This window comes from Cydia pomonella, chromosome 18 (assembly GCF_033807575.1).
Source record: "Cydia pomonella isolate Wapato2018A chromosome 18, ilCydPomo1, whole genome shotgun sequence".
In the NCBI taxonomy this organism is placed as follows: domain Eukaryota; kingdom Metazoa; phylum Arthropoda; class Insecta; order Lepidoptera; family Tortricidae; genus Cydia; species Cydia pomonella.
This window is the reverse complement of record NC_084720.1, coordinates 4,022,982-4,036,040: the sequence shown is the minus strand read 5'-3', so window position 1 is coordinate 4,036,040 and position 13,059 is coordinate 4,022,982. Positions and strand designations below refer to the sequence as shown.

Sequence of the window (13,059 nt, the reverse complement as noted above, 5' to 3'; positions counted from 1 at the left end):
CTCCAGCCCACCGATCCTTCTAGGAGTTTAGAGAGTTTCTCACGATCCATCTCATCTACTGCTGCTAACGCGCCATCAGCGAGACCTTTCCATTCTGGATCTGTCAACGGAGGCAGCTTCAATGACACTTCTGCTTGCTTAAACTCTTTAGGATTCTCCTTGCCAAAAGCTAAAGACAGCGCGTGAAATTTAGCCAAGGTTTCTACACATTTAGACGCATATTTCCAATCCATGCTCTTTAATCGGTCATAACACTTGTATCCTTTAGACGTTAGAATCTAACGGTTAGATTCTCCAAAATGGTATTTTGGACTCCATCGATTGCTTCAGTCTTGTAGAATTTTGGGAATGTAAATATTTGGTCAGTTAATCCGTGTAGATGTTGTAAACGTTCATAATCCTTTGATAGTGTTGAGTAGACTAAGTTTTCTGTAACAAACACGTGTTTTATGTCGCAACTGGTGGCTACTTTAGCAAAAAGTTCCAAGGTTCCTTCTGAGGTGACAACAGTAATTTCAAATAGAGAAGACGTTAAGTTGGCTCCATCGCTGGTTATATGTTTAATTTTCACGTCCATTAGTTCGTCCGCAACGATTGAATTTATAACATAACGCAGGTTTTCTTGTAACATATTTGACGGTTTTAAAGTAACTTCTTTTAATACCAGCACAACACACGTTGATATTTCTGTATCCGACGAAGTCTATAGCAAGAACAACGTGTAGCAACTGAGTCCAAGGTTTGTAGTGACAGACGTAAACAAGCACCTGATTAAACACTTGTGAAAGGCTAAAACTAAAACCCCAAGTTTTTTTTTATACTACGTCGGTGGCAAACAAGCATACGGCCCGCCTGATGGTAAGCAGTCTCGGTAGCCTAAGTACGCCCGTAACTCCAGAGGAGTTACATGCGCGTTGCCGAATTGTATACAACGCCTTCTTAAATGTGTTTAACAAATTTACCTACTGGCAGATGTCGCTGTTACATTTATCAAAAATCTCGCCAACGGTAGATTATCGTAGGATATATAAGAACCCTGTACTCAAAAAGACTATTATTCGTTCAAATTACTTTCGTAGGGATGTCACAGAGCGAAATACACAACCAATATTTAAAAAAATTGAGAAATGTATTATTATTAATAAGGTATTTATTTCAATGTGTTCTTATTATGCGTAGGAAGATAATAGTGATTTAATTTGTACAATTTAAGTGCAATGCCTAAATTACTTAAATACCGTAAACTATGCCTTTTGCTCCTAACTTTCTTTTGAAATCGAGAGTGAATAGACATCTCTTAGGTAAGCATGTTTCATCCTAGACTGCATCAGTACTTACCATCAGGTGAGATTGTGGCTTACCTTTTTCCAATAAAATAAAATAAAAACTTCTAAATTTTAAATATTGCTGTCAATTATTATATCGTGGTAAGATCGTCATAATATATGACGATTAAAAGTAGGTAGACGATCAATACTTAATGAGGTTGTGATATACTTTTAATTTAAATTGTATTTACAGTACATATGGGGCTACTTTATAGCACTAGTGCGAGAAGTAGCATATTATGTTACTGTGTCGAACATTTAAAGGGCCATATGTACTGTAAAACGTTGTACGATACATGTGCGAATAGGTAATTCGCAACTCGTGTCGATTTAAAACACTCCCTTCGGTCGTGTTTTAATTTATCGCCACTCGTTTCGAATTTCCTATTTTTCGCACTTGTATCGTAATGTACTATTTTGCTTATTTAATGTATGTTAATTATAAGATGTTTTGAAAAGATGTATCCCGCCGAGTTTCTTGCCGGCCCTATATTGGGATACTCTCGTACAATTGAGGGGGGATTTAAATCTTCTCGGATCAGATGTGTAGGATTAGAGCCGGTGTAGCTTTATTTGACGTTCATAAGCGCATTGTAATATGCCTACGTGAATAATAAACTATCTTTTCTCAAACTTGCTATGAAATGATGACATGACTTACGTCAAATTAGGTCCGGAAATACTACTTTTGTTTTTTAACGTCAAATTGTGACACAACGTCTTGGTATCCAACCATCAACTAGCTTCAGTTAGCTTGGTACGGTGATTTGTTGTGCATATTCGTTGCTAAGCAACGGCGGCGGCGGTGGCGCATCGCGCAGGCGCGCGTACTTACGCGCGTAAGGTTGTACACCGCTGGTAGAGTGGCGAGCCGAGTAGGTCGCCAATAAACAAATTGACTACAATTTTTGTTTTAATTGCAAGTTTGAGAAAAGCACTATACATATCTCGGCGAGAAACGGGGTTGCCGGCCGCATATCTCTATCCGCCTTCGCTACGCTCAGCCGTATATATCTACTTGGCCTGCAACCCTACGTTTCCCGGCCTCTATAGTAATGTACTATTATCTTATCATATGTAAAAGCTGTTGAAGCACCCAATGGGGAGCAAAAAGGCACATTTTATGGTAATTATTAATAAAATTAAATACATATATAATTCACGTAACAAATCAATGACCAGAGAGAATGCCAAGTTCGTCGTTTTAAAATTAATTACACGTGCAGTCTTTGAAGTAAGGTACAGTCAGCAGTTTCTATTAACGTAACAAAAAGAGATATGTCTATATATGAAGAACAATTAACCTCTAACAGATACTTTTGAGCGGAAACTGGACAGATGTAACTTTTCTTGGAAAATTATTACAGGATGGCACATACTTTTGGCACGTTTTTCATCTGCTATTATTGACGATGACGGTATCTATAAAAAAGTTACCTACCAATTAATAATTAAAAAGATAGAATAAAACAGTTGAAGATATATTAGCAAAAATGTCGTTTTATACTAAAAAACCCAACTTGTCAGTAGGAAAAGGCACGTAATTCAAATTTTCTTTGAAACATCAAACCTTCACGCCTACACTTTTTAAATTTGTTGCCTTTTTCTACTGACAAAGTAGCTGTGCCTCTTTTTACAAAAAAATGATAATAACGAAGTAAATTAAATAATATTAAAAGAAAAAAAGTTACACAAATAATTCTTCAAATCAAAAATCGAATTCTCCGAGTCCGACAGTTCATGTAGAAGCGGGACAATAAACGTACAATTCTAGTAAAGATAAGACGTTCATAGTGCCACTGCCACACTTAGTTGCTGCAGAGTTAGCGTAGATATACTTTAGCGCTTTTAATATCTGTATCCAGTGTTAGGGTTGAAACTGGTCTGATGGCTGGTGGATCCGAAGCTAGATGCTGCTGATGATGATGAGTGGAAGGAGGAGGAGCTGAATCCTGACCCTGATGAGCTGGAGCTCATTCCACCGCCATGCTTCGCTGCGTCATATTTTCCTGAAACAATGAAACACATGACAAAAGCTATGATAAAATCCACCCTGGAATTGCCTATTAGTGTTCCGTGCAACACTTTGTTCACAGAATACTTATGGGATCACTTCGGTCTAAATAAGCGGTTTAATGCGTATTTTTAGGGTCCCGTACCTCGAAAGGAAAAAACGGAACCCTTAAAGGATAACTTTGTTGTCCGTTTATCTGTCTGTCCGTCCGTTCGTCTGTCTGTTACGACCCTTTATCTCGGGAACCCATGGAGGTATCGAGTTAAAATTAAAACCAAATTCTCAGAGTCTACAATTCCTTGAAGCTGTGAAAAAATCAAACATTTAAGTTAACGTAATAAAGAGATACGGCCGATTATGCCGTATAAAAACGTATATTTCGATACTTTCAAGAGAATAAAAATTTATAGGACCTAGAACTATGAAATTTGGCAAGTAATACTGTCTTATACTTCAAATATAGGGGCAAATCTAAAAACTACACATTTGTAATTAAATCATAAATTCCTGAACTATTTATAATATTTACCTACAAATTTGTATGCAACCCTCTGTATTTAACTCTCAACTACTTACATTGTATCATGATCATGACAATAGAATCATAATGATAATGATAATTATATTAATTTTGCACGGTTTCAGGTAAGTACCTACAACTCTGCCATATATGCCATATGTGGACAGGTAAAATCAAACTTGAAAGATGAGCCAATAGTGAGTTTGCAAACCATACGTTATATTGCAAACTTCAAAAACGGAATGTCTATTCGAATACTTCACTCACACAAATAAGAGGGGCTTTGACTAAGTTTTTGACCTATAAGTACCTAATAAAAGTTTGCTTGTATCATCCGTTGAATGTTACCACTAAATTCAAAAGATGGCGCTGTTGTTGTGCTGTTAAATCTCCAATTAATAAACTTACTGTATTGTGCACTATCGCGTAGTTCCTGCTATTTCTCATAGATGGCGCTAAGAACCATTGATAGATAGAATCATAGTAAATATGTTCATGTTGTTTATAGTATTCAAATCAAATCAAAACATAAACCATTTATTTCGAACAATGTCCATATCGTGTTAGTAACATACTAATACTTAAATCTAGTAATCTATTAGCTTTGTTGTTTATGGAATTAGCGTAAATTACGGATGCTTGTAATTCTAGGGGCGTCATTTACACTTTGCTGGCCCTAAAAACCCTCCTAGAAATGCAGTTGTCCATAGGCTACGGTGACCGCTTAACGTCAGGCTGGCTGTATGCTTGTATGCCACCGAAGTGGTATAAAAGAACTTCACGAATGATATGAAACTTAACTTACCGTCGTCAAAAATGCCAGCTGCTTCATCCTTAGCGTTCTGCTGAAGGGCCAACAGTATAGCCTCAGGGGTGGGGGGAGCTACGGGCAAGTGCGCCCCCTGGGGCTTGTAACCCCCCTCTCCGGCCGTGTACGTGATGGTGTAGGTGTTGCCATCGTCGCCTTTGTACGAGAAGCCGCCTTGGGACTGGCCAGCGTTGTTGGATTCTTCAGCCCTGATGCCGTTGGAGGTCTCGAAGCTGTAGTGGAAGCCTGGAATGTGTACATACTGATTTATTGTCTACCAAGAAGACATGAAAATAAGTATCATGAACTTACCTAACTTTTTTACAAAGTTACAGTAACATACAGCATGGGCGTCACCTGCCCCCAGTGGCAAAGTACTTTTGATGTAAATTTTGAGTTATTTCTTCATGTTGTCTGGTGGAATTGTTTTTTAAGAGATTTGAATTAAAAACATTTTGATATGATTTGTAATCTTAAAACTTCCTTTGTTTACCAAGCATTCTTCTCTGCCTCCTGCTGAAGGCGTTTGTTTCCAGTGTCTCCAGAACTGGAACTCTGGAAGTTGCAAAAACTGCCCTGGTTCTGGAAGCTCCAAGCTTGGCCTTGGTACGTGAGCAGGTTTTTTAGCGGTGACTTACAAGATTCGCCAACTTCTGAGTCCTGTTTCAAAATATCAGCATTGTTTTCGCCTCCTGCTGTTGACGTCTGTTTCCAGTATCTCCAGAGCTGGAACTTTGGAAGTTGCTAAAGCTGCACTGGTTCTGGAAGCCGCCAGCTTGGCCTTGGGATGAGGGCAGTTAGCTTCAGTGCTGACTTACCAGATTCTCCAACTTCTGTGTCCTGTTTCAAAATATCAGCATTTTTCTCAGCCGCCTGCTGCGGACGTGTGTTCCCAGTGTCTCCAGAGCTGGAACTTTGGAAGTTTCCGAAGCTTCCCTGGCTCTGGAAGCTGCCCTGGCTTTGGCTTTGGGACGGGAGGTAGCTCCGGGATGGCAGCTGGGCGGTGGAACTGAGGGCGACAAACGCCAGGAGTGTGAGGTGGAACTGAAAGATTGAATTCAGAATTAATCGTTGTGTGCATCACGCGTTATGTTACTGCGACGAAATGCATGTGACATTTGACGCATAATTTCAAACATCACATCCAAAAGTGTGCTTGCAGAGAGAGCCGGCTCTGAATTGTTATATGCCACTATGGAAGGTGGAGGATATGCCACATACTAAAATGACAGTTACACAGTTAGTACAAAACAGGAGGATAGGATTAGATTGATTGCCATTATTGTATTTTTGTATTCATTGGTACCCAATGGTTAAAACTCTATCCATAGATACGAATTCAGTAATAATATGACTGGGTAGGTGTGCATATCCAATAATTGTTAAACGATGATGAGTATTAAATTCTTTGAGCAGATTAAAGAAAAAACGTTTCAATACCTAGGTTCAAACTTGGACAGGAACCCACAAACAGGAAATATCTAAACAGTAAGTACTATATACCTAAATTTACCATTTTGCCACCGTCGTTCGAATTTATTCTTAATTTCTTAAGCCCCGTTTAAACGGTACAATTAATGCAGTCGATCGACCTAATACCGCAATGTAACGAAAATCGCACGTAGTTTTTTGAACTGTCTAATCTAAATGAGGCTTTATGCTTCCGCGTTAAAATGGAGTTCCGTAAAAAATAGCACTTACTAAATACATGATTGTAATCGAAGCTCAACGGATGACACCTAGAATCGAACTGTGCCCGTTGACCCTATTGGGGCACTTTTATACGGTTTCGAAATTACCCTTATTACGGTAAAACGGACCTCTGAAACCTTGGTACTAATGTAATGGGAGAATGCTGTAATTGCGAGGAGCCAGTTACAGTGCGCGACAGAAAGGTTTCGATACGATTTATATGTCACGTTTAGTCGACGATGACATGACGACATTTTTATTTAATTCCCTACTCTGATCATTTTTGCGCCGGGGATAAAAAAAATCCAGTCTTCCGGAAAATTATCATACAGATGGAGTAAATAATTCTTTACCATCGTATTTTCAAGGATCTCACGAACGTGTCTTGCTAATTCAGTCAGGCTCGGTACTCTCGGTACAAATAGTACTATGTATTTATTTATCGTATGGCATTTTAGTTACTGGATTTAAGTCAAATATTAATCTAGAGATTTGTTTGCACTCTTCAGATACTCGATGGCCCTTTCACTAAGGTTCAAATAGTACTGAGGTTGGCTGAAGTAGCACGACAAATACGTTTTCGAGGAAACACGAAAAACAATTATGCAATAAATCTGTAGTATTTGTACACGTAAAAAACCAAATAAATAGTAACAGTCTGACAAACTCAGTTTGTCAGTAAATAAGACGAAAAAAACTATGTTTACTCATCCCGTTCTAGCGTAAAACAGAGACAGTATGATTCTCTTTATTTATTTTTGAAATGAGACAGCCCAAACTTAAAATTGAAAATCGTGTAGTCTAAATATAAAGATGTCCGCAGAAAACAAACAGAATTAAATTACAGACTGCGTCGGTAGGTACTAAATATACCCGATAACTTGATTTTATAAAAATCGATAAAATTCCTTTGTTTAACATTTAATTAATTAGAGTACAGTCAAGAAGCTATTAGCTTGGCATCCCTGCATACACAACAGGATTGCTAAGCTAATAGTTTTGCTGACTGTACATAGCAATGTGCAATAAATAAATAAATAAATAAATAAATAAATATTATAGGACATTATTACACAAATTGACTAAGTCCCACAGTAAGCTCAATAAGGCTTGTGTTGAGGGTACTTAGACAACGATACATATAATATATAAATATTTATAAATACTTAAATACATAGAATGACAATGACGTCCTTAAACTTGGTTCCCAACCGGTTTTCGTACTTTGAGATCATTTTGCATTTGGCAATTTCATCGTTCTGTCAAGTTAGCTTCTGGACCTGGACCACATACCTAACTAGATGCATAGTTTACATAGGTATTTTTAATTCTGCTACCTAAAGGTTGTCTGGAAAAGATCGCTTTTTAGCAATAAGACCGCTTGTTGTTTACCTCTTCCTAACCCTTTGAACGCTTTATGTCATAAACACAAACATCACTCAAATGCCAAGATCCCGGGTGCAAGCGAGCTAATGTAAACCTTACTGGAAAGTGTGAAGGATTCTTTTACAGCGTCCGCCATGACACCAATAGGTGTCCTTGGCGCTGTGGGCACGATTAGTAACGACGCCTTTAGGGGTTCTTGGCGTTCAAAGGGTTAATGTGCTGTATTCTTTTTGTATTGTTTTTGTATTGAGGTGTTAATAAAGACCATTTGTATTGCTTTGTATTTGTATGGTTTTGCGTTACATTAGAATTAGAAGCGTTGGTGGCCGAGCGGATCTGTTGCCGACTTGCAATTTGGAGGTGGTGGGCTTGCAGTAAGTGGGTCCGTCCAAAGTTTCGGTTTCGGCATAAAAAACTGAAAAACTGCCGAACGTTTCCTTTCGGCCACGTCGAAACTCTATTTTGCGGCAATATCCGGCCGAAGTAAAATCATGTTTCGGCCAAAGGTATCGAAACTAAAGTAAAACCGAATCATCAAATATCAAATATCAAACATTTATTCAGCAAATAGGCCACAGGGGCACTTTTACATGTCCATTTTTACAAACAATAAAAATTACAAAAAACAATTACAAATATGGAATCGATGAAATAATAAACCGAGGTTTCGGTTTCGGCAAAAAATCCGGTTTCGGTCGGACACTACATAATACCACCCAATCAATTTCATAACATCGGTAATAGTTGTATAATCGCCCTAAATCGTGTTACAAACTTACGAACAAGCACCTTGCTTTCACTGCCAAGGTCACACTCGATCAAAGCTTCAAGGTGAGAGTACATAGCGTAAGTGTATGGGCCAGTAGGTCGAGTAATGGCTGGTATGTTAGTAAAATGTTGCCAGATAGAAATTGAAAAAAAAAAACTGTTCAGTGATTTATTAAATCGACTGATGTGTTATCGATATCCTACCATCAGTTCGGCATCTGATGATTATAATAGATCCAACGAGTAAGGTATAAGGCATACTCTTTCATACAAATAAATAATATTAATAATAATTCAGTCTATATATGTCCCACGGTTGGGCACATGCCTCCTCCCATACGGCTTGGCCCTCGGTCTATAGTCTTCACGCTGGCCCAATGCGGGTTGGGGACTCATATACAGCTCTGAATTTCTTTGTAGTGGTTTCCTTATAATGTACTAATAAACAACTTAGATATTTTTCCATAATTTGTTTCACCAGCCTTAGAAATATGGGAATATCTTCTAATCTAAGGTAAAGTGAAAATGTCAGAAGTTATAATATTTTTTTGGAAGTACCGTAAACTGGGGCTATTCGGTACAATTTTTGGAGTGAAACATCAATAACTCCATATTTTATATCAATAATAAATGCTTTATATTTTTAATGGATAAAACGCATCTTTTCTCATCATTGTGTTGTTTTTATTTATTTTTGAAAAAATATAAGTCCATATTTTTTTTATTTCGCGGGCTGAAAGAAGTATATTAGGATTGTCAAAAAAGGTGGGAAACTCTAAAATTAGGTTTAAAGATCTTTATTTCTCATAAGAATACAAAAATATTCACTTACATGAGAATTTTTCTTTTTTTTTTTCATGCAAAATACATTTTAGCGGTGAGCGCACACTTATAACAAAAAATGTAAGTACATGTATGACTTAAACTAAAAATCTAAAAGTTAAACTAAACAATAAAATAAAATAAAAACATTTTTGGTGGGTAAGTGAAATAACGAATCAAAACAATTTGCAATAGAATGCAGCGTAGTTGCTACGGCCCGGACCGGCTGCCTCATAGTAACAGAGATAATTGATCAAAGTAACCTCGGTTTACGGTATTATTCCAGGATTATATAAAATACTATTATTTAATCGAAAAAAAAAATTATATTTATTTATTTATTGTTCGGAGAACCAACAGCTATAAATTGCACAATAGTATTATGTCAGTATTTTCTTCACATCTGGCAACTCTCTCACTGAGGTGCTCAACCTTTACACATTTTGATACACATTTGCAACGATGATAACTTTCTCTGTCGTCCAAGGTCTTGGTCGTAGTGAACGTACAAAGTACAAACGACCAACTGTGCACTTTATAACACTGGATTAAGGTTCAAAATGGTGATTTAAATGTGTCGTTGGCAGTGATGGTACTACGTGTAGACTTAACTTATCATGGACTTCATGTCAATGGAATAAGGTTCACAATGGTTAGTAACATATGACTTATGGTGATAGTACTAGTACATATAGAGTAGTTCGCAGGCTACGAAGGCAGTTTGTGTCGCGATGTCAGATACTGTTATTTTTAGTAAGGTCACTTATTTATCCTGTAAATGCTTAGGCCATTTTTAACCGACTGTACAATTTTGAAAGAGCACATTACAATACAATAAATACAATACAAATACTCTTTATTGCACACCACAAAACTGCCAGAAGTGACAAAAATCCGGAAAGCAACATCTGTTTTTAAATGTGTTTTTTTATTATAACGAAAAAAAACCGGGTCCTGTAACACAGGGTATCCTAGCGCAAGACACAGGGGCGTGATTTACTGTACAGTCAGCCAAGAAAGTGGTTTACCACTTTTCGACTCTATTACTTGACAAATATAGTCGAAAAGTGGTAAACCTTTTTCTTGGCTGACTGTACCTAAGTATGTTAAAATTTATGTAAAAACATTTTTTTTTCTTTTTTTTCATCATCACAGGCCTTTGCGTCTATTGCAGATGATTTAAGCATTGCTGTTTAGACAACGGGTTTGGTGACTGGAGGCCGATGCGTGAGCGGCACGACCTCCCACATTTTTGGCAGAGAAAGCTCATGCCACCTGAGGTTCCAGTCCCGATTTGCTTTCTGCGACACCTTCTGTTATCTAACGTAGTAAACCAGGCTTGGTCGCATAGCTTTCTCCCCTCCACAACACGCTTGCGCCATCCATCACGGTCTTCAGCTAAAGTTTCCCAGGCATGGTGGTCGATTTTATTTTATTTATTTTTTCATACTGAAGCTGTATGTAGGTAATGTTTGTATAGTCTAAATACTCTAAATCAGATCGGTACCTTAATTTACTATAATGTGGGTCTATGGGTCAATGCTGATTTCTGTTAACACGTGTAAGTAATAAAATAGGGTAATCTATTTCTTACATGCTTTTTGCAAAACCTTAAGTTTTTTTGTAGCTTGATATTACTGAGTTACTTTAGGGTACCGCACCAAAAAATAAAAATAAAACAGAACCGTTGTGTGTCTGTCTGCCTATCCAACAATGATGTAATGAATAAAAGATGCGAGGCAAATGAGAGGCTTCATTTTGAGAATCTCAATTATGTTATTAGTAATTTGATTTTATTACTATAATGTCACTTACAGTATACAACAAACATGACACATAGGAATATAAGAATTGAATTATAAGATTATAACATAACTATAATAAATTATTACCAAAAACAATTAGTCAGAATTAAAATAGTACAAATTATCTAATTAGTGCTAATAGCCCGGCTGTGGCTAATAATCTCAGTTCAGGAGTCGAAAATAGGTCCAATGAATCGTCCTGGGTCAATATGCCGTTAATAAGCTTTAGAGCTCGTGGGAATTCGACTTGGTACTGGTGTTCGGGAGGTTGAGTAAGGGTAGTTTACGAGGACTGAGATTGTGTTTTGAAACAGGTGGAACGTTGAAAGATACTTGCGCTAAGAGGTACCTGTTATACGTCTGGCCTCGTAGTAAACGAAGAAAGAACCGTACCAAGGCTACATTTCTTCGAGCTTATATATATTAATAATTTAGAAATGGGAGAGGACCTCGGCTCCAGGTCGTTTCTAATACAAAGGCTGTCCATAGTCATTCAGCGTAGTAATGCTGCGAGCGTTATGGGCACTTTTGTACCGGAAGCGACAAGGAACGGGTCTGACTAGTTACGATGTATAAGTATTTGTAATCTACGAAGTATGTAAAATGAACAAACTAAAATAACTGTTATTAAATAAGATATGTTAGAAATAAAAAGTTTTGAAATTATAAGAAAATGGCGAGACGACCACCCTCGCGTTCTTATCTCCGAAATTAAGTACTTTGTCTAAAATAAAAATAACAGAAAATATTTCCTTATCTACAGACACAAAAAGAAAAATCGAAAAGAAGGACAAGCATCAGACGCATAATTTTTTTTTCTTAAGAAATTGTGTGCTGTTTCAATTTCTATAGGGGCGCGAGTCTGACTCGCACTTGACCAATTTTTTTCAACAAAATTCGCAATAAATTCCGGTTTATAATTACCACCATAAAAGCCTATATACGATATGTAATTCACAAAAACGTGTGTAGATCATCCAATCAAGCCCACATATATCGTCAACTCAGTTAAATTGATCTTTGGTAAGCCTTATTGCAACAACGTAAAGCCTACTATTAGTCAGCTTAAAGTATTTCGAGTATTTGAAGCTTTAGGCTACGTCATAACATGGCGTATTCTGATTGCGTGCGGGCGATATGAGCTCGCTCTAAAGAAAAGGAGCGACGTTCACCTCCACATTAGGAGTCCGCGGCCAGCTCGGCCGAATTTCACCTTCCCATACAAACAGATCGTCTGAAGAAAATCGTTTTTATTTTAAAACCAAGGTGCAAGACGTCGGACACGTCATTACCAAATTAAAATGGAGCAAGGCGGGACATGTTGCCAGGCAGAGTGATGGCAGGTGGGCCAAAATGCTAACGGAATGGTGGCCGCTTTCAGACGAAAGGAGTGCCTGGCGTCCGTTGGCTCGTTGGGTGGACGACATTCGGAAGACTGCGGGTCACTTCTGGATGAGATTGGCTCGGGACCGGGATAAGTGGCGTACTAGAAGAGAGGTCTATGCTCAGCAGTGGGCGATAAAAGGCTGATATGATTGCTGCTGATATGCTGATGAAATTGCACATACAATGACAGTTTTGTATGGAAAACATGCTGCTTTTTTTAACTTTGATATCTGAAGCTATATAACCTAATTGCAGGTATAGATATATCTTATCTTACTCGTATTGTAAGTACAAAGTTTCAGAGCAATCTAGCTAGTCGTTTTAAAATGATAGCGTAACTACTTTTGTATGGAGAACCGAACTTGCTGCGGACTCTTAAGATGTCGTAAGTTCGTTTTCTCTCTCTCTCATTTTGCGTAAGCGTGAGCGAGATGGATGTACGCGCATGAATTTTAATTTGTTGTAAGTTAAAAAAAAGAAATCGCTAAGTTCCTTCAAAAATAAAATTGCGCATTTTTAGAAGCAAAGAC

At 37.7% G+C, this 13,059-nt stretch overlaps 1 protein-coding gene across 2 annotated transcripts; it reads right to left on the bottom strand.

Annotated features, from left to right (window-relative positions):
• Nucleotides 1-290: 290 nt before the first annotated feature.
• LOC133527387 (pupal cuticle protein 27-like) lies at nt 291-7,318 on the bottom strand. Of its 2 annotated transcripts, XR_009800881.1 has the most exons (5): nt 6,372-7,318; nt 5,489-5,714; nt 4,668-4,916; nt 1,990-3,337; nt 291-429 (listed from the first exon to the last, which is right to left on the bottom strand). XR_009800881.1 is itself a non-coding variant. In XM_061864353.1 (4 exons), the coding sequence occupies exons 1-4, from the start codon at nt 6,378-6,380 to the stop codon at nt 3,177-3,179; spliced, it is 645 nt and encodes a 214-aa protein (XP_061720337.1). In that variant the 5' UTR covers nt 6,381-7,318; the 3' UTR covers nt 1,750-3,176. The 2 variants fall into 2 exon arrangements, 1 of the variants encoding a protein (XP_061720337.1); XM_061864353.1 differs by lacking the exon at nt 291-429 and having other exon boundaries at nt 1,750-3,337.
• Between the last annotated feature and the right edge of the window lie 5,741 nt (nt 7,319-13,059).

Coding starts and splice junctions, on each gene's coding strand:
- LOC133527387 (XM_061864353.1), bottom strand. Junction 4,917..5,488: donor CACAGAAGTTGGAGAATCTG/GTAAGTCAGCAC, acceptor TACACATTCCAG/GCTTCCACTACAGCTTCGAG. Junction 3,338..4,667: donor AGCTGGCATTTTTGACGACG/GTAAGTTAAGTT, acceptor TCATTGTTTCAG/GAAAATATGACGCAGCGAAG.